We start from the raw sequence: 20,275 nt of genomic DNA, 5'->3' as shown, positions 1-20,275 counted from the left end.
ACAGCACTTGTGTTTTACTTTAATAAAACTTACAGTGCACATATGGTCACCTTATCTTTGATAAAGGAGGCAAAAATATACAATGGAGAAAAGACAGCCTCTTCAATAAGTCGTGCTGGGAAAACTGGACAGCTAGCTACATGTAAAAGAATGAAATTAGAACACTCCCTAACACCATACACAAAAATAAACTCTAAATGGATTAGAGACCTAAATGTAAGGCCAGACACTATCAAACTCTTAGACGAAAACATAGGCAGAACACTCTATGACATAAATCACAGCAAGATCCTTTCTGACCCACCTCCTAGAGAAGTGGAAATAAAAACAAAAATAAACAAATGGGACCTAATGAAGCTTAAAAGCTTTTGCACGGCAAAGGAAACCATAAACAAGACGAAAAGACAGCCCTTAGAATGGGAGAAAATATTTGCAAATGAAGCAACTGACGAAGGATTAATCTCCAAAATTTATAAGCAGCTCATGCAGCTCAATATCAAAAAAACAAACAACCCAATCCAAAAATGGGCAGAAGACCTAAATAGACATTTCTCCAAAGAAGATATACAGACTGCCAACAAACACATGGAAGAATGCTCAACATCATTAATCATTAGAGAAATGCAAGTCAAAACTACAATGAGATATCATCTCACACCAGTCAGAATGGCCATCATCAAAAAATCTACAAACAATAAATGCTGGAGAGGGTGTGGAGAAAAAAGGAACCCTCTTGCACTGTTGGTGGGAATGTAAATTGATACAGCCGCTATGGAGAACAGTATGGAGGTTCCTTAAAAAACTAAAAATAGAACTACCATATGACCCAGCAATCCCACTACTTGGCATATACTCTGAGAAAACCCTAATTCAAAAAGAGACATGTACCAAAATGTTCATTGCAGCTCTATTTACAATAGCCAGGACATGGAAGCAACCTAAGTGTCCATCGACAGATGAATGGATAAAGAAGATGTGGCACATATATACAATGGAATATTACTCAGCCATAAAAAGAAATGAAATTGAGTTATTTGTAGTGAGGTGGATGGACCTAGAGTCTGTCATACAGAATGAAGTAAGTCAGAAAGAGAAAAACAAATACTGTATGCTAACACATATATATAGAATCTAAACAAACAAAAAAAAGGTCATGAAGAACCTAGGGGCAGGACGGGAATAAAGATGCAGACCTACTAGAGAATGGACTTGAGGACACAGGGAGGGGGAAGGGTAAGCTGGGACAAAGTGAGAGAGTGGCAGAGTAAAATAGATAGCTAGTGGGAAGCACAGGGAGATCGGCTCGGTGCTTTGTGACCACCTAGAGGGGTGGGATAGGGAGGGTGGGAGGAAGGGAGACGCAAGAGGGAAGAGATATGGAGAAATATGTATATGTATAGCTGATTCACTTTGTTATAAAGCAGAAACTAACACACCATTGTAAAGCAATTATACCCCAGTAAAGATGTTAAAAAAAAAAAACTTGCAATGAATGAATGAATGAATAAAACATTAAAGGGAAAAAATTACGCTTCCCACTAAAACAATTGTTTTTAATAAAAATGAGGCGAGGGAAAAAAGAATGGAGACGAGGTGCTGGGCCCAGTGAAGGTGAAACCCCAGCTGTCTTGCACAGGCCTTTTCTGATAGTTTTCCCTCGTGCGCCCAGTTGACAGATGAGGAAACTGAGGCCCATTGAAGGCTGTGACTTGCCCAGGGATCTCCCAGTGTCTTTCCTGAAGGCCTCCACCAGCTTCAGAGATTTGAGGGATGGGGAATTTCTCCAAGGCTTGGCACCAGGCTCAGGCTTGCAGGAGAAGGACAAAAGCTAGACAATTGTTTCCTCTGCCTGGGGTCGAAGGAGGGCTCTGGGGAGCCCGGGTAAGGCTCAGCCCAGCCAGGGTTTCCAAAGGGCAGTGTCCCAAGGCAGGGCCGGGAGGAGGCTATGGAGGAAGCTGGCATGTGGGCTAGGGTCTATTGGAAAAGGCCCCCTTTGTTCCTGGCTGGGGGGTGTTCCCGAGGGGACCAGGAAGGAAGGGCTGGTCACCTCAGAGGGGTGGTGGCAGGGGCTTTGCAGGCCCTGCTTCTAAGTAACCTAAGTAGGACAGATGTGAGAAAGAGTGTGGTTCTGGAGCTGGACACTGCAGGCACAGAGTCTGGCTTTGGCACTCTCTAGCCGAGCTGAGGCCTGAGGCTTAATGTCTCTAGGCCTCAGTTTCCTCAACTGTAAAATGGGGATAGGAGAAGTAGCATGGTGTCTTGGTTAACGGCATAAACCCTGGAGCTAGAATACATGAGTCTGAATCCTACCTCTCTCCAGTCATGTGGCTGTGGGCAAGTCATTCATCCTCTCTGTGCTTCAGTCCTTTCATCCATAAAATGGGGATAATAAGTAAACATTACCTCATAGGATGGTCGTGAGCATGTAAAAAGTGCTTAGAACTGGGCCTGACATAGGAATATGCACTATATAAATATTTCTTAATTTTTTTTTTTTTTTGCGGTACGCGGGCCTCTCACTGTTGTGGCCTCTCCCGTTGCGGAGCACAGGCTCCGGACACACAGGCTCAGCGGCCATGGCTCACGGGCCCAGCCGCTCCACGGCACGTGGGATCTTCCTGGACCAGGGCACGAACCCGTGTCCCCTGCATCGGCAGGCGGACCCTCAACCACTGCACCACCAGGGAAGCCCTGTTTCTTAATTTTTTAAAAATAGAGATAGTGGGAGGGTTTAACGCACACATAGAAATAAAAGTGATTAAAATAGAGCCTGGCTTGTGGTCTGCATTCGATAAATCCAGGCTAAAATTATTGTTATTATTACACTTAGTAATAGAGGCAACACCGGGCATCGTGTGAGCCCAGAGGAGGGGCTGCTTGGCACCTCCTTTGGCACACAGTAGGCCCTCAGCTTATTGTAATTACTTTATTGTTCAGTGATGTCATAGGTTGAGCGCAGGCAGCAGAATTAGTGATGTCACTAGTTGCCAGGCAGATTTAGGCCAGTGGGCGGGGCTGTGAGGCCATCAGTCACTAGGCAGATTAGCTGCTAAGTGCCTGGGTCTTGGCTCTGGTGGGTCACATGTGCTCTCTCTGTGCCCTGGGCAACAGATCTCACCTCTTTGAGCCTCAGTTTCCTCTTCTGACACATGAAGATAACAGTAATCTCAACCTCAAGGTTTTAATCCTACCTAAAGATTAAAAGGGATAATATACATTAAGCCCCCTGGCTCCTAATAAATGCTCAGGACACTGAAGCTCCCTTGAGCGTACAGCGCTATTTTTGTCTTTGATCTCACCAACAGGTCCTTGAAGGAGAAATGTCCTCCCCAGCTTACCGGAGAGGAAAACAGAGTTGCCAACCAGGAAAAGATACTGTGCCCTTCAGGAGTCCCTGAAATAGTCACTGAATGCGTACATGAATAAATATGAGGGTGTCCCGCCACCCCCCTCAGCACTTACAGTCTCCAAACTGGGGGTCAGGAGGCCCAGGGTGGAATCCACAGTGATGGCACATTGTTGGTGTCCAACCAGTATTTGACCGAATGAATGAACGTGTGAATGAATGAATCTGTGGTTGAATGAATGTGCGATGAATGAATGTGTGATTGAACGAATGTGTGAATAAATGAATGTGTGATGAATGAACGTTTGAATGAATAAATGGGCGAATGAATGAAGGGGGTTACCAGGAAAAACGTTAAGGAAACTCAAAGAGCACTTGTTACCTCCTTTCACCTGCCTCCGTGGTTCTCAGCCCTGGGCATTTTAGAATCCCCTCTGGGGACTTTAGAAACTTCCACAGCCTGGCCTCATTCCAGGTCAACAGTGTCCAGACCTTATCATGCGCCCTCTGGGCCCAGAACAACTATTTGCTCAGTAAATGACTGAGCATCAATGTTTAATAAATAATTGAGACATGACTGGGGGAGAGCTGGGATCTCCCTGCATGTTATGAGGCGACAGGTGAGAAAATGGAGGTTGAGGGAGGGGAAGCGATTTGGCCAAGGCCATGCGGCAAGTACCGAGCAGAGCTGAGATTTGAACCTCAGCCCCGTAGACAGTTCTGTTCCAGGCCCTCCTTCCCCACGTCCCCCCACTCCAGTCAAAACCCCCCAGAGCACCGAGCACTATTCCAGCCTCTGACCTTGTATCAGCTGTTCCTTCTGCCAGGAGGCTGGAGAGGGGGGACCCCACCTGGATTCCTGCTTGGCTGAATCTCACTGTGTGTCCCCAAACAGGTGCTGTGCGTCTTCTCTCCCCACCTTGTAAATTAAATCTGGCCCCGGGGTGACCTTTCCTCTCCCTGGGCTCCAAGCCCATTCTTTTCCCATGCCAGGTCCAGGGCCTGGCATGAAGCTATTTTGCTTGGTTAGAGCAGAGGAATGAAGGTGACAATTGGGCTGGGGCAGAGACCAGCCGCAGGAGGAACAGCAGACAGAGCTACAGCCCACATGATGGGCAACGGGCCAAGGACGTACTTAGCCTCCTCGAAGGGGCCTGGCCTGCCCTGCTAGGGAGACCCCAGGACATGAAACTCTAAGAATGGCCCAACCTGGCGACCCTCCTTCCTCCCAGCCCCCGCCCCTCAGTCCACCAGGCCTTAGCTCTTCTTCTCTGTCCCCACTACCCCTGTCCAGCTCAGGTCTCCTCCTCGCCCCCCTGCACCCTCAACGCAGCCTCCTCCCCAGTCTCTTGGCCTCCAGTTTCTCCTTCCTGTTCATCCCCCACATGCCCCAGAGCTCAAGGCCCTCCGTAGCCTGGGCGGGGTTGGGGAGGGGTTCTGTCTGGATTGCCAGCATATCAAAACACGGAGGGCCTCCATCAATATTTATGAAGAAATATAAATAACACTCACAGTGCCCACTCCTCACTACATTATGTGCCTTAGTTCGTTTATTTCCTCAACAACCCTAGGAGGCCACCCGCTATAGTATTTCTATCCCCGTGTTACAAATGAGGAAGTAGAGGCACAGAGAGGCAAAGTCACTTGGCTAATATCACACAGCGGCAGACGGCAGAGCTGGGGTTTGAACCCAGGCAGTGTAGCCCCAGAGTTTGCACCCCTAGCCACCCAGTGCCATGGGGTAGCGCCTTGCCAATCGTCATACCGTTGTCCTCAGGTGTGCTCATTCTGCGCAGGGGCTCTGGGGTCTTGGGGGTGGGGGGCAGTCAGGAAGACATAGGTTTGACCTCAGGCAGCTTACATGACCTCTCTGAGTCTCAGTGTCCACCTCCTTCCCCTTGGTCACAGGAATATTCAACTCCTAGGTGTATATTATAATTATTATCATTATATTGTATTATATTCTATGTTGTATATCGATAGACCTCAATGAAATATCTTAAGATAAGCACAGATTTTAAAGCAGAGTTTCTCCTTCTCCTGGGAGTTCACCCAAGAGAAACAAAAACTCCTTTTCACACCAACGTCTGTACTCGCATGTTTATAGCTGCCCTATTCATAATCGCCCAAAACTGGGAACAACGCAAATGTCCGTCAGCAGGTGCGTGGATAAACAGTGGGACATGTACACCACACGGTACTACTCAGCAAGGACAAGAAGCAAACCTTTGATACCCACCACTGCACAGATGGGTCCCAAAGGCATTGGGTGGAGTGAAGGAAAACAGACTCAGGAGATCACTGTCTGTACAATTCCACTGAATGACTGTGGTGGGTGGAATGATGACCACCCCCCAAAGATGTCCATGTCTCAATCTCCAGAAACTGTGAATATGATCCATTGCACCATAAAAGGGATTTTGAGATGGGGAGAGAATTCAGTGGGCCCTAAATGCAACCACAAGGGTCCTTGTAAAAGGGAGACAGGAGGGTTAGTCAGAGAGAGAAGATATAATAATGGAAGCAGAGGTCAGAGAGGAGAGAGGTCGGAAGAGGCTATGCAGCTGGCTTTGAAGAGATAGAAGAAGGGGCCACGGGCCAAAGGATGCAGGGCCTCTAGGAGCTGGAAAAGGCACAGAAGGGAGTGGGAATAGTGCCTCCCTGATGACACTTTGATTTTAGCCCAGCAACACTGATTTCAGACTTCTGACCTCCAGAAACGTATGAGCACAAATTTGTATTGCATTAAGCCACTCAGTTTGTGGTCATTTGCTGCAGCAGCAATAGGAAACTAATATGTCATTTTTGGCAAAAGACAAAAGTATATGGACGGGGGATAGATCAGTAGCTGTGGGGATGAGGGGTGGGAGGGGAGAGGGCAGCTAGGGACGGGGGAGGGTGTGACTACAAAGGGCTGATGGTGCAGTTTTGTATTCTGATTGTGGTGATGGTTACACAAATCTATACATGTGTTAGAATTCATAAAGCTATACACACACCCCCACACACACAAATCAATTTTATTGATTGATTTAAAAAAAAACCCACCTCATTCGTATAAATGTCAATACTTAACGCCCATTAACCATTATTATAACAAGACATCCTATTGGCCAGCGTCCCTCTTGGCTACCCAGGGTTGTGCAGAGAAGCAACACCTGCCTGTATTACAGGCCTGCCTTCGATTTGCCGTGTAACCTGAGGTCACTCTCAAAACCTCTCTGGTCTCCTTTGATGAACGAGCAGTGATGGGCGGGCAGGGACCAGGGACCTCTTTTCCAGGGACCTGCCAGTCTGCTGTTCAAAGAGAGCTCCCCATTCCAGGAGCTTTGGGCCATCTTGCCTGAGATGGGGCAAATTCATCCATTTGGCCCACAGATATTTATTGAGCCCCTACTATGTCCCAGGCCCTGGGGGATGGGAAAGTGAGTGCAACTGACAAAAAACACAACAAAACAAAAAAACAACAGAACAAAACAAAAAACCCTATTGCAGTTTATGTTTGAATGAACAATAAAATTAACACAGAATGTTTAAAATGTAGTGTATTGGATGGTGATGGAAAAAATGAAGCTGGTGGGGGACAGGAAGCATCTGGGGTTGGGAGGGTTTGCAATTTGAGATCGATGGAGTCAGGGGAGGGCCCTCCGAGGAGGTGACATTTGAGCAGACCTGAAGGAGGTGAGGGAAGAGCCGTGTGTGCGTATCAGAGGGAATAGTGTGTACAAAGGAGGGGGAGAGGGCAGGCTGCTGGCATTCAGGGGTCTTGTGGGACTGAAACTACTGACCCCCACTCCTCTGAGAGGGCCCCGCCTGTCCATGCATGCGATCAGGAGGAGTTTTTCCGCAGCCCCGCTGTCCTGCTGACTCACAGCGGGTGCCTGTGGTCAACTCGCCTGCCTTTCTCTGGAGCGCATTTTCAAGGCTCCTCGAGCCTGAGCTGGGTTCAGTGCGCCTTATTCCCAGGGCACCTTGTGCAGTGGCGGCCGCCCTCCTTTGCCTGAGCTGCTCTCACCTGCAGGAGTGCCTTCCCTCACCTCCTGAAATTCCTCCACCTGGAGCCCATCTGGGCAAGCGTCCCCATCTCCTCAAGCGTCCCTATCTCCTCTGGCCACCTCCACCTCAGTGGAATGACTCACGCCTTGGCCAGAGCGCAGAGAATTGGACTCGTTCACTCTCCTGCTCTCATCTGCGCCGGCCAAGGAGACTGATTAGAATAACCTCTTTGGGAGATCACTTGGCAACATTTTAAGTTATAACGGCCACCTCCACTCAAGCAGAGGACACCTGGTCCATGCGCATTTTTACCCCTCTCAGCATTCTGTTCTTTTCTTTTATAGCCCTTTTAATACCTTGTAACTACTTTCTTTGTCTATTGACTTCTTGAAATCAATCTTCCCCACTAGTAGTAGCTACAAGGGAACAGAAATTCTGCTTCTCCCATGTCCCACCTCCAAGAACCAGCATCAGACAGGCAGGCAGCAGCAGTCCATTATATCTGCTGGATGCACAAATGAACTTGACCTCCAGAAATTTATGGGATGGGTGCCCTTGAGGAAGTGCCCGGTGATATATGTACCACCATGCTAATTGCAACATCGTAAGAGAGACCTGAACAACAGAGAACTGGTTAAATAAATCAGGACTGGATGAATAAAACACCGCCTGCAAACCTTGGAATCCAGCCATTCAAAAGGAGGCGTTTATGTTTGATAGGGATTGGGGTTACACATGTATTTCTCAAAATGGCACACTTAATAAGTTTGTGCAGTGCCCTGTACATAAACATCATCTATTAAAAAAAAAAAGCCCATAAACAAGTGTTGAAGTCTATTTCATAATATGCAGCCTGGAATGTTTAAGGTGAAATGTTCTGATGGTTGCAAATCACTCCTTTGAAATGCATCACCAATACAGATTGCTGGATGGATAGAAAGATGTACAGATATACGATAAAACAAGTATAATAAAATTTTAGGAGTAGTGGGTATAGAGGGGGTGCGTGCTGAATAATTCCTCCAACGTTTTTCTGTGTCTTGGAATTTTCATTATGAAAATTCCAAAAGATCGGAGGGGTAAGGAGGTAGCATTTATTTGGGAAGATGTCTGAGATATTACGGAGAGCGAAAAGACGAGGGGCATAGCCAGATATAAAGTAGTATCTTACTTATGTTTAAAAAATAAGTAAGTAAAAACAAGATACACACATAGAGAAAAATTTTCTGGCAGGCAAGCATTAGAAGTGGTTACTCTGGGGATGGGTCTGGGGTGTTTGTGAGAACCAGAATTTTCCATTTTATGCCCTTCTGCACATCTTGAATTCTGAATTGTGAACACAGTGGCAGTGACTGCCATGTGCTCACCCTTTGCCCCCATTGCTGGTGGGACCAGAGAGGTTTCTCCGGGGACTTGGGAGTCACGGGTGGAGGATGGCAGAGCCGGGCCTGGCATCACATCACCAGGAGAGTCCACGTGGGGCTGGGATGCGAGTTTGAAATGAACTTCTACCGTGTTAAGATCCAGAAGTGAGGGGATGTTTTTTACACCTGCTAGACTGCCTTAATACGGTACATGTGTACCTTTCCTTCTTTTTAGAAAATCTAATTAGGAAAATAACAGGGATTCCCTGGAGGTCCAGTGGTTAGGACTCGGTGCTTTCACTGCCGTGGCCCGGGTTCAATCCCTGGTTGGGGAACTAAGATCCAACAAGCTGCACGGCAGGACCAAAAAAAATTTTTTTTTAAAAAGGGAAAATAACAAATTATTGGATTGTATCTCTGTATCTATTGTATCTATCTATCTATTATTAATAAGTTATATGTATTTATTATCATCTGGGCTTGTTAACAGGTTAATGGTCTCCCCCAGCACGGCCATGCCAGCTTCTGGGGATGCCCATACTACCAGCTTGGTGCGTACCTTAACCGCACTTGTAGAAGTACATGCGAGCACAGTGTGGGCACTCAGCTTCCTTCTCTACTCCTGCTCGTCTGGCTTTTTTTTTTTTTTTTTTTTAAATTATTATTTATTCATTTATTTAGGCTGCTCCAGGCTAGTTGCCACATGCATGTGGGATCTAGTTCCCCGACCAGGGATGGAGCCCAGGCCCCTGCATTGGGAGTGCGGAGTCTTACCCACTGGACCACCAGGGAAGTCCCCGTCCTCCTTCTAAGCAATATTGATATCAGACCTTACTCTGCATCTTGCTTATTTTTTAGTTACTCTACTATGGCAGTCTTTTCAAATCTGCAGCTGTCTCCTTGTTTTTATCTTATCTTATTTATTTTTTAAATTAATTTTTATTGGAGTATAGTTGATTTACAATCCTTGTTTTTAAAAAAAAGCTGCCAGAGCGTTATTGACAATTGCCATGGTATGGAAGAAACCTAAGTGTCCATTAACAGATGAATGGTTAAAGAAGATGTGATAAGGACTTCCGTGGTGGTCCAGAGGGTAAGACTCTGCACTCCCAGTGCAGGGGGCTGGGGTTCGATCCCTGCTCGGGGAACTAGAGCCCGCCTGTATGCCGCAACTAAAAAGTCCGCATGCTGCAACTAAAAGATCCCGCATGCCGCAACTTAAAAAAAAAAGGTGATATATATACATATATATAATAGAATATTACTCAGTCATAAAAAGGAAGGAAATTTTTCCATTTGCAGCAACATGGATGGACTTGGAGGGCATTATGCTAAGTGAAATAAGTCAGACAGAGAAAGACAAATACTGCATGATATCTCTTATATGCGTAATCCCCAAAACACAACAAACTAGTGAATAAAACAAAAAAGAAGCAGACTCACAGATATAGAGAACAAACTAGTGGTTACCACTGGGGAGAGGGAAGGGGGGAGGAACCACATAGGGGTAGGGGATTTTTTAAAAGGGTTATTATGGGATTATATGAAATCATGTGTGTGAAATTTTTGAAAATTTTAAAGTACTATAGAATTTAAAGAATCTTTCATTCAATAAAAAAAATTTTTTAATAGCTGCGAGATATCCCATTTCCATCTTGAACATTATTTTCCTGTTGAGGAAGCGTCCTCATTTTTTTTTTCGTGTTTTCAATTATTTTAATAACAGATGGAAATTATTATCACCTAAAGTTTTAGAATCATTATTTTTCTGCTTATGAAAAATTACATATAGAACATTTGGAAGATACAAAAAATAATACAGAAGAAAATAAATATCACCTGCAATTCCCCCACATAGAAATGACCATGATATAGAGATAGGTGGATAGCCAGCTAGAACTTTGTTTCTCAAAGCCTCCTAATTTTAAGTGAATTTTGACAAATGCATAATACCTCCATGCAATCCAAACCCCTATCATAATATAAAATAGTCGATCACCCCAGAACATTTCCTGGTGCTTCTTCCCAATTAGCTCCCACCTCCACCCTGAGGCTACCACTGTTCTGAGTTTTTCCATCATAAATTGACTTGGCTGGTCTTGGGCCTTCTAGAGCTGTCAACTTACAGAAAGTACTCTTTGGCCTGCCTTCATTTGCTTAGCATAATACTCTTGACATGCACCCACGTTTGTGTGTGCATTATAGAGTTTGTTCCTTTCTATGGCTGAGTAGAATTCAACTGTATGAATAGATTACGGTGTGTTGACCCACTGTCCTGTTCATGGCTGTTTCCGGGTGCCGCTAATATGCATAAACCCACTGTGACCATACTTGTCTTCATGTGGAAACTACATGATCATTTCTCTTGGACAAATAAGTAGCATTGGAATTGCAGGGTCATAGGGTGGGATGTCATACTGTTTGGATTATAGTAACTTTATAGATTTTAAGTTCTGATAGGGTCAATTCTCCCTCTCCATTTTTTTTCTTCCCTGGCTATTCTTGCACATTTAAAATCTATATACACTTTTAAATGATTTTTTGATTTATTACTTTGATGATGATGATGATGATGGTGATAGGGAACAATCTAGCTAAAGAAATGAATCACTCTCTTCAAATTCTCAGGGTTCTTTGTACTGCGTCCCTGGCTCTGTCCCTCAAAGCCCAGCAGATTCTTTGTGGGCCCGGTGGCCTGCACTGCCCCACCTCCCCTCAATCCCCACACTAGCACAGCCAGTGTTGTTCCATTCCCACTGTCAAGTTCAACTTGTTCCCTGCACACGCCATGCTCCACCACACCTTTGGAACTCTGCATGTGCTGTGCCTTTGGCCTGAAGGCTCTTCTCGACTTTTCTCTCTTCCCTTACGCGCTCTCTCTCTCTCCCTTCCAACATATATTTATTAAGCCCGTACTATGTACCTCTCCCCACCCTTGAGGCCTTTGCAGCCTGGAGCCATGCCATCCAATAGAACTTCCTCTGATGATGGAGACGTACCATTCTGTACCATGGCGGCCACTGGCCTCGTGTAGCTACTGAACCCTTGAAATGTGACCCATGCAACCCGGAGGGGGGCACAACTTTTAATTTTATTGAATTATTATTGATTTCAACTGAAACACTGATACTCAATTCAATTATTGGAATACTTTTTTATGCAGGTTTGGAAAGGCTCAGGCCTGAGAATCGACTTTTGTCAGCTGTAACGGTGATGAGAACTGAATGCAAATCAGATCTTTCTTTTTCCTTTTTTTTTTTGCGGTACGCGGGCCTCTCACTGCTGTGGCCTCTCCCGCTGCGGAGCACAGGCTCCGGATGCGCAGGCTCAGTGGCCATGGCTCACGGGCCCAGCCGCTCTGCGGCATGTGGGATCCTCCCGGACCGGGGCACGAACCCATGTACCCTGCATCGGCAGGTGGACTCTCAACCACTGCGCCACCAGGGAAGCCCCAAATCAGATCTTTCTGATGTAAGGTTAGCACCTGATTTGAGAAAGTGCACACTGTGTTCAGAGCCTTAGTGTGAAAAGGCTAAAATATCTTATTACTAATTTTTTTCTATCGATTATAGGTTGAAAGAATATTTCAGATATAATGGCTTAAATAAAATATCTAATTAAAATTAATTTCAATGGTTTCTTTTACTTTTTGTTTAATGGGACTAAGAAAATGTTTACCTAGGGGGCTCAGGTTATGTATCTATGGGGCATTGTTGGTCTGGAGGGTGGACAGACCACAGACTCATTGATCCCATTTGGGGTGACCAGCTCCCACCCCCACCCCATGAAGGTGATGGGGCCACAGAGGGGCAGCCCCTCCCTGTAGCCCCAGGCCCCTATCTGATCCCTTTCTCTAGCATGGAGGTAAAGAGAGAGGTCTCTGGAGCAAATCCCAGATGTACGAGTCCTCTCTGGGCCTCATCTTTCCCATCTGTAAAATGGGAATCCTAACATCAACACTCTCACAGGACTGCTGTGGAAACGGAAGGGGTTCAGCCACACAAAGCTCCGAGCACAAGCCTGGCGCGTGGCCAACGCTCAGGAAAGTCGTAATTATTACCATCTTTCACCCCGTCCCCACCCTTCCTGGCACCTGGGTTCCTGGCTCAGGAGCGGTCACGGGAATTAGAGAAGGAGGAAGGAAAACTGTGTGATCCCTGACTCAGCAGAGAACGGCAAGTCTGACATGTCCTGGGGCATCACCCACCGCACCCATTTCACTGATGCACAGCTATCTGCCAGACCCTGTCTGCTCGGTGGGCCCCAGTTGGCGGGTCCCAGTTGGCGGGTGACATGGGCGGGATTTGAACACAGGGTTGACTTCCTGTGGGTTTCTTGACTCGTGATGTGGGCCTTCTTATCTGCAGTGGCAGAGACCTTGGGGGCCCTGGTCCAGGTCCCCCTGCGAGTAGCCGGCCACGCCACTCTTGGGGTCTCTGATTCAGGCCTCCCAGCGAGACCAGGGTCTCCCTTCTTGCCTCAGCATTCGATGCCACTGATGGTCCGCTGGGTCCCGCTCTGCATCCCCCAGAGCCTGCCTTCGGCAAACTGGGCTGCTCTAGTTCTTTCCAAGTGTGTCCTGGATGTTCCCACTTCCTGAGCCCTATGCAGGGCCGCAGGCATAAGTGGGATGCGGGCACACATCCTACCGCCCCCCCCACCCGGCCTCTAGACAGCAAGGGAACCGAAACACATCCTTCCCTTCACTCTCCAAGCCTGGGTCCCTTGCAGGGAGACCAGTGGTGGGGAGAAGGGAAGGTGGGGCTGGGAGCATCTTTTTCTAATCCTCACCAGGGCACCTGATTTATCAGTAGAGGTCCAGAGCCCCACCTCCTCTCTGCCTGCCCAAATTCCACGCAGGCAAGAAGTCCAAGGTCTAATTATTTATTTATTGCCTTTTTATTAGCAGCCCCCTTCCCCTTGGGAAAAGCAGCTCTGTGACTGGCAGGACTATAGCCACAAAATCATCCAAGTAGCTTGGCCTCCCCAGGGAAGGAGGAGCCAGGGCTGTAAAACGAGGGTCGGTGACTTCAGCCATAAAAACGGTGAGATCTGAAAAGACCTTGTTTGGGGTTGTCCAAGATCAGAGGTAGGGGAGGAGGAGCAACCACAGGTCCAAATGCTGGCTAGGCTTCTCCTGGCCTTGACCTTCTCCAGAAAGGGCTGGTCAAGGCGCAGCCCAGTGCACGGGGTATTCCAGGAAATGCGGCAGAGCACAAGACACCTACTAAGCCTCCTGTCTGGGCAGGGTTCCCTCCTGATCCTCCTACGCCTCATCTTGCTTATCCCCAAATTCCTTCCACATCTGCCCACCCTTTCCGGGCTATGATAGAGTCAGGCTGTCCTGGTTCACATCCTGACTACAGCTCACTTGACAGCTGTGTGACTTTGGACAAGTCACTCAACCTCTCTGGGCCTCAGTGGCTTTCGTCATAAGTAGAATGATAATAGTTAATCATTCTCGTGGCTTAATCTCGAACAGTTGTTGTGAGGATTAAATGAGGTAATAGGTGGGAGACGCTAATCAAGGTGAGCATTAAAAAGATTCTCTAGGGATTAACATCTTCTGGGCTTGTCTCTGTGTCACCTCTGCCTCCTGAAACTTAGTATAACTGCCTGGGTCCTGCTTACCTCCTGCTTCTAACTTCTTCCTCTTAAAATTTTGGTTTTGCCCTTAAGATCCCTTTTTAGTCCTTTGGATACATACAAGTCTCCATGGAACACATTTAACATTTCGAAACCATAATTTGTAACAAATTATGAGCTAATGAACTAGAACGTTCCTAAGCGATATGTCTCTTGGGTGCCTCTGGGTTCCTTCTTGTCCCATTGGTCTCTCCCCCTCCCCACCATCCAAATTAAATCCCTGTCAGTCACTTGTTTTTTTAAAAAGACAGTTTGTTGTTTTTAAAATTTTTTTAAAGATTTTTTTTGGATGTGGACCATTTTTAAAGTCTTTTTTGAACTTGTTACAATATTGCTTTTTTTGGTTTTTTGGCCCTGAGGCGTGTGGGAATCTTAGCTCATCTGCATCCCCTGCATTGGAAGGCGAAGTTTTAACCACTGGACCGCCAGGGAGGTCCCTATGCTTGTATTTTAAAAATGATATATTGCTTAGCTTTTCTTGTTTTGGGGGAGGCGGGGAACTTAAAAACGGAATCGGGCTGCAATTAGCGTCCTGGGGATCACTTCTTGCCCTTGACATTAGGCGTCATTCATGTCCCTTCCAGCGGCCGCTGTCCTTTCCCTCTACTGGCTCCTCCCCTGCATGCCTTGCCCCTCCTCACTTGTCTTCCAGCCCTGACTCACCCTGCAAGTTCCAGCTCAAAACTTGCCTAATCTCTCCTCCATTCATTCCTTGACATCATTCTCAGAGCCTTCACAGCTTCCCCGAGCCGAGGACTGCAGAGGTGGTCCCGACTCTGTCCCTGTCTGTGAACGGTTCCGCCTTTTGGTACCACGGCACAGGTTTGAAGGCAGAAGTGTGATCAGGGACCTACCTGTGGTGGCCAAGAATCTTAAATTGTGTGAGAAGGAGTTCTCCAGGTGAAGGAGAGAGGTCATTCCAGGTGCAAAGCCTTCCAGGTGTGAGATCTGGGCTGGAGGGGATGCGGAAGCAGCCAGGTGGGGCCCATGGAGCAAGGAAGGTGGGGAGGGGGCTTGGGGGGCAGAGAGGTGCTCCCACAGAGGGAGCAGGGCCAGCAGGAGGACCCTAGGCCCACTCCCCCATTTTAAACCAGAGCAGCTCTGTTTTGATCTCTATTATGTATTTCTGTTTGGATGTAAGATTTCTCCTGGACAAAGGAATCTGTGTCTTAAAAACGTTTTGGAAACCACTGCTGTGGGTGCTGGGGAGCCATGGAAGGGACTTGAGCATGGGGGTGGCCAGGGATAGATTTAAAGATTTAGAAAAGACTTCTCTGGGAATCCCTTCAGAGGAAACCATGTATGCAAAGGCACTGAGGCAGGGAATAGTGAGGTATAACCAGGGAATTTGAAGTGCTGGGGTAGATGGAATGCAGATAAGGGAGGGGATTGACCTGGAGAAGCCAGGGTGCCAGGGCCTGGAGGGCCTCTGGATTGGGAGGAGGGCAGGGGCAGCTCTGGGAAAGACTGGAGGCGTGGAGGCCAGGGAGAGGCTCCAAGGGCAAAGATGAAGCCTGAGCTGAGACCATGAGAATGGAGAGAGTCAGGGGTCAGGAGAGTGGGGTTGGGGAGTGACAGTGGAAGGAGTGACAGTGGAGGGAGAGGAAGGAAGGGACAAAGACAGTTGCGGGGGGTGGGTTCTGACCTGGTGACTGATGGGGCCATCCCTGAGATGGTAACCTGGGAGGAGGAATAATTCTGGGGAGCCAATGAGTTTCCACACAGCGCTGGGGACATTATGTGTCTGAGGGGCCTGCAGCAGAGAGTCCAAAAGGGATGTTAAGGGCCCTCATGAGAGGCATCCTTCTGGGTCCAGGGGATTCCAGAAGCTCATGGAAAAGAAGATTTTAAGCCACCTCCCCGGGGGCTGCAGAATTTCGGTCCAGAAGTGTCTTATAGGGGAGGGTTATTTACTCCCATTTTTCAGATGAGGAAACTGAGGCTGGGAGAGGACAAATGACTGAATCAAGGTCACGCACTGAGCAAGGGCTGGGGATTTTATGGCCAACTGGCTGTGCGGGAGCAAAGAAGAGGGAGGCTCCCAGGGCCTGGTGGGAAGAAAAGGCTTCCTAGATGTGGGAACCCAGGAAGGGAACCAGGTTATCTCAGGAGGGAGAAATGGCAGAACCCAGAGGCCCAGAGAAAAGAATGCTAAAGAGAGAATGCTGGGAGTTTCTTCAAACAGAGCTGGGATCGGCCTGGTAGCCACTCTCATCCTGAGAGGCCCAGAGACCCAGGAGGCTTGTCTATGTCACACAGCACTCAGAATTCAACTGCTCGTCTCTGGAGTCTGGGGCATGAGGGTGAGGGAGGGGAGGGGTGAGCCTGAAACAGTACAGTCAGGGGTGGCTGGAAGAGCTCAGGAAGCCAGGAGAGACTTGCCTGGCAGAATGCAAGATATGGAGGGTTGGGATCATCTAAACAGCTCACTGTGTGATCTTGGGCAGGCTGCCTGCTCTCTCTGAGCCTGCACTTTCTCCTCTGAGAAATGGAGCCGTGGGGAGAGGGTATCACTGAAGAGAGGGGTAAACACAGACTTTGGGGTCAGGTGGACAGGGTTCAGATTTGCTTCTGGCTGTGTAATCATGGTCCCATCACTTTTCCTCTCAGTCTCAGTTTCCCCATCTGGAAAGTGGGTACTATAAAAGTGCCTGACTCATTCCTAGGAACAAAGGAGTCACACTTCTGAGGTGGGGAAAGCTCTGTCTTGGGGACCCATCCTTTGGGTCCCCAAGTCCTCCAGGGCCACAGACTCTGACTCTGAGACTCATCTGTATCCCAAACCCAGTCCACCTCTGCTCTCCCATCCTCCCCCACCCCAAACAGAACAGAAGCCCCTTGAGGGCAAGCACCCCCATCTGAAGGGCTTTTGGTCGTGTCTGGGAGGAAAGAGGGCACAAAAGGCCCTCCTGTTTCCCGGGCAACTACCACGCACCAAGCCCCTGCTCTCATCCAGTCCTACATCAGGCAGACAAACTGCTTCTGGACCCCTTTGATGGACAGAGAGACTAAGGCCCTGAGACGGACAAGACACGCCAAGCATCCCAACTGGTGACTCAGCACAGCCCGGGTCCTCGAATCCCTTCGCAGGAAGGATCTGCACTCCAGGGTGGACGAGCCAGCCCAGCCCAGCCAGTTCTGAGGCTCCAGGAGGCCGGGGGCCACCTTTGCAGAGGCCCCTGGCTCTTCCCCCAGGCCACCTCCTCCAGGGGCGCTGCCGGCACGTGCCCAGGTCTGGGCCTCACCTGATCTCCGAGATGTTTTTCTCATAGGGGTCCCACGCAGCCTGGTTTCCGCGCTCGGCAGGCTCATCCATGGCAGGAGGGCGAGGGTGGGGAGAGGAGGACGCGCTGGGAGCAGATGGCACAGGGAGCAGGTGTGTGTGGCGGTGGCGTCTACCACGCAGGGAGCCCGCCAGGTGCCTACCTCCACGCCCAAGGGGAGGGGCAGCATCCAGCCGGTTCTCCCAGCTGCTACCCACGCCTCCGACAGTGGGGAGAGGCCAGGAGGGAGCCACCCTTCTCTGAGGGTGTAGAAGAGGGGTGATGGGCACCTCCTGGGCATCTTGCCAGTGGCTGGGGACACAGTCCAGGGGGTCGGAGACAATCCCACACCGGAACGTTCCGTGTGGGTGGCTGTGGGCATGTCTGTGCCCACCTGGAGCCTCAGTTTGCTCATCTGATCAAGGAGCTAGTCCCGTCTCAGAGAGTTCATTCATTCATTCATTCATGCCTTTATCCATTCAAGAAATATTGATTGAGCGCCTCCTGTCTGCCAGGCGCTGTTCTAAGGGTTGGAACGCTGCTGGGAACCAGACCGACAGAAACTGCCCTGGCGGGCTGACACTTGTAAGGGGCACGCGTCGAAACAGATTGAGAGACGGGGACAGACGCAGCCAGGGGCACAGGGACACAAACAGGAGAGAGGGGGCCACTGAGAGAGGGTCAGAGACAGCAAGAGACACAGAGAGAACGTGGAAGAGACAGAGAAACATGCAGAGCAACAGAGACGGGGAGAAGCTGAGGGAATGCGAGAAACACTGAGGGTCAGAGACAGTGAGAGACATTGAGAGACACAAAGAGATACAGAGATGCAATTGATAAGGGCCAGAGCTGGTTGGTGTGGGACTTTGAAGCTCACAGTGCCTGGTCTGAGTCCCAGCTCTGGCACCTCCCAGCTGTGCGGCCTGAAACTAGTCCCATCAGCCCCCGGGCCTCAGTTCCTCTTGTAAATGGTACCCACGTCATCGGGCTGTTGTGAGGACCGGATGAGACGTTTCTCAGATGCTTGGCGGAGAATCTGACACACAGGAGGCTCCGCAAAGCCCACGTCCCCTTCTGCTCTCTCCCCCACCCAAACCCAGCTCCTCCCCACCTGCTGGTCTCCTGATCCTTCAGACACTTGGCATCTGGTCCCCAAACCCAATCTCCTCACCAGAAATGACTGCTTTTTATAGGACAAAGAATGTGCGTACCTTGTTTAAAAAAAAAAAATGATCTGAGCTGATAAGTCCAGAAAGGAAATAAGCATCCCTGGGACCCGCCTTCTACCCACAGAGATAAACACACGCTTTGGCAGACTCTTTCTAGAAACTTCTCATCTTTCTACTATGTGCCAGAGAAATTTCGGTTGGATAAATAAATGCAAAAATATCATCATTTAAAACTCTATTTAGTAGAGACACAGATGTAGAGAACAAATGTATGGACACAAAAAGCGGGGGGAAGTGGCGGGGGGTGGTGGTGGTGGGATGAATTGGGAGATCGGGATTGACACGTATACACTAATATGTATAAAATAGATAACTAATAAGAACCTGCTGCATAAAAAATAAATAAAATTAAATTTTTAAAAACCACCTCTATTTAGGAGGCTCCGTTACGCCCTCCTAATCAATATTTCCCCAAAGCTAATACTATCCTGACCTTTATAACCACAAATTAGTTTTGCCGGCTTTTGATCTTCATATAAATGGGCTTATACAAAAACAAACAAACAAACAAAACTACTCTAAAATTAAAAGTTTGTTTAAAAAGAAAAAGAAAAACAACTCTTATTTAATGACCAATTAACAGTTTGCCATGTTGTGTAGGTGAGGGGGTGGGGCCTCACGTAATGTCACGCCCCCTCAGTTTATCCGCCCAAAGGCCCTTCTCTAGGATGTTGTGATATGAGGAGCGCCCCCCGGAACCTCACACCACCACAACTGAGTTCGAATTCTGCCTTGGCCACTTTTTTTTGGCGGGACTGGGGGCAGGCCACACTGCATGACTTGTGCGATCTTAGTTCTCCACCAGGTACGGAACCCGTGCCCTCGGCAGTGAAAGCGCAGAGTCCTAACCGCTGGACCGCGAGGGAGTTCCCATGCCTCGGCCACTTTCAGTATTAGCCTTGATGTTCCCATCTGTGAAAAGGGCTCCCTCACAGGGAGGGGGAAACTCAAGAGGGTCAGCTCTCTCTGTCTGGGGCTGAGTGGATTTCCCAGGTTGGGGTTGTGGGAGGTTGAGCGAGACATCCCGCCTGGCCTTCCGTCCTGGACTGCCTGGCCTTTGTTCTGCTTTCAGTGACCCTTTGTTCCTAGCTCTGAGGAGGTGACAACCTTGCCCCGTCCCTCCTGTGGGAACCTCTCCTGAACCCCGTCCCCAGGGGCCCCACAGAACCAGAGGGGAAGAGCACGTGTGCCATCCAGAAGCCTCAAGTTCCAGAGGAGAGGGAGAGTCTAGGGGGAACAGAATGCCTAGATCCTTGAGGGAGACTGGTGGGGGGGGGTCTTGGGGGCGCAGCCCTGGGGAACAAGGAGATCCAGGGAGACCCAATGAGAATTTCACGGAAGACGTTTAAGGGAGAAGGCAGGCCTGGAGGCTGTGCCAGAGTGGGCAAGGGACCAGAAAACAAGGGGGCCCAGATACACAATGCTCCCACC

The 20,275-nt window shown here is 48.7% G+C and overlaps 1 protein-coding gene across 2 annotated transcripts in view; it reads right to left on the bottom strand.

The window, feature by feature from the left end:
* The window catches only part of SULT2B1 (sulfotransferase family 2B member 1), a 34,477-nt gene extending 16,771 nt beyond the window's left edge, over window positions 1–17,706 (bottom strand). For both annotated transcript variants that reach the window (XR_013811361.1, XM_079723212.1), the window contains exon 1: window positions 17,598–17,706. Coding sequence is in view for 1 of the 2 variants with exons in the window: in XM_079723212.1 (XP_079579338.1) it covers window positions 17,598–17,668 (71 nt within the window). In the remaining variant the exon portion in view is untranslated. The remainder of the gene's footprint in view (window positions 1–17,597) is intronic.
* Between the last annotated feature and the right edge of the window lie 2,569 nt (window positions 17,707–20,275).

The sequence above is a fragment of the Hyperoodon ampullatus genome (genome assembly GCF_949752795.1).
Source record: "Hyperoodon ampullatus genome assembly, chromosome: 18".
NCBI lineage: Eukaryota > Metazoa > Chordata > Mammalia > Artiodactyla > Ziphiidae > Hyperoodon > Hyperoodon ampullatus.
Note: the sequence above shows the minus strand (reverse complement) of the source record. Positions and strands in the feature narration are given on the sequence as shown.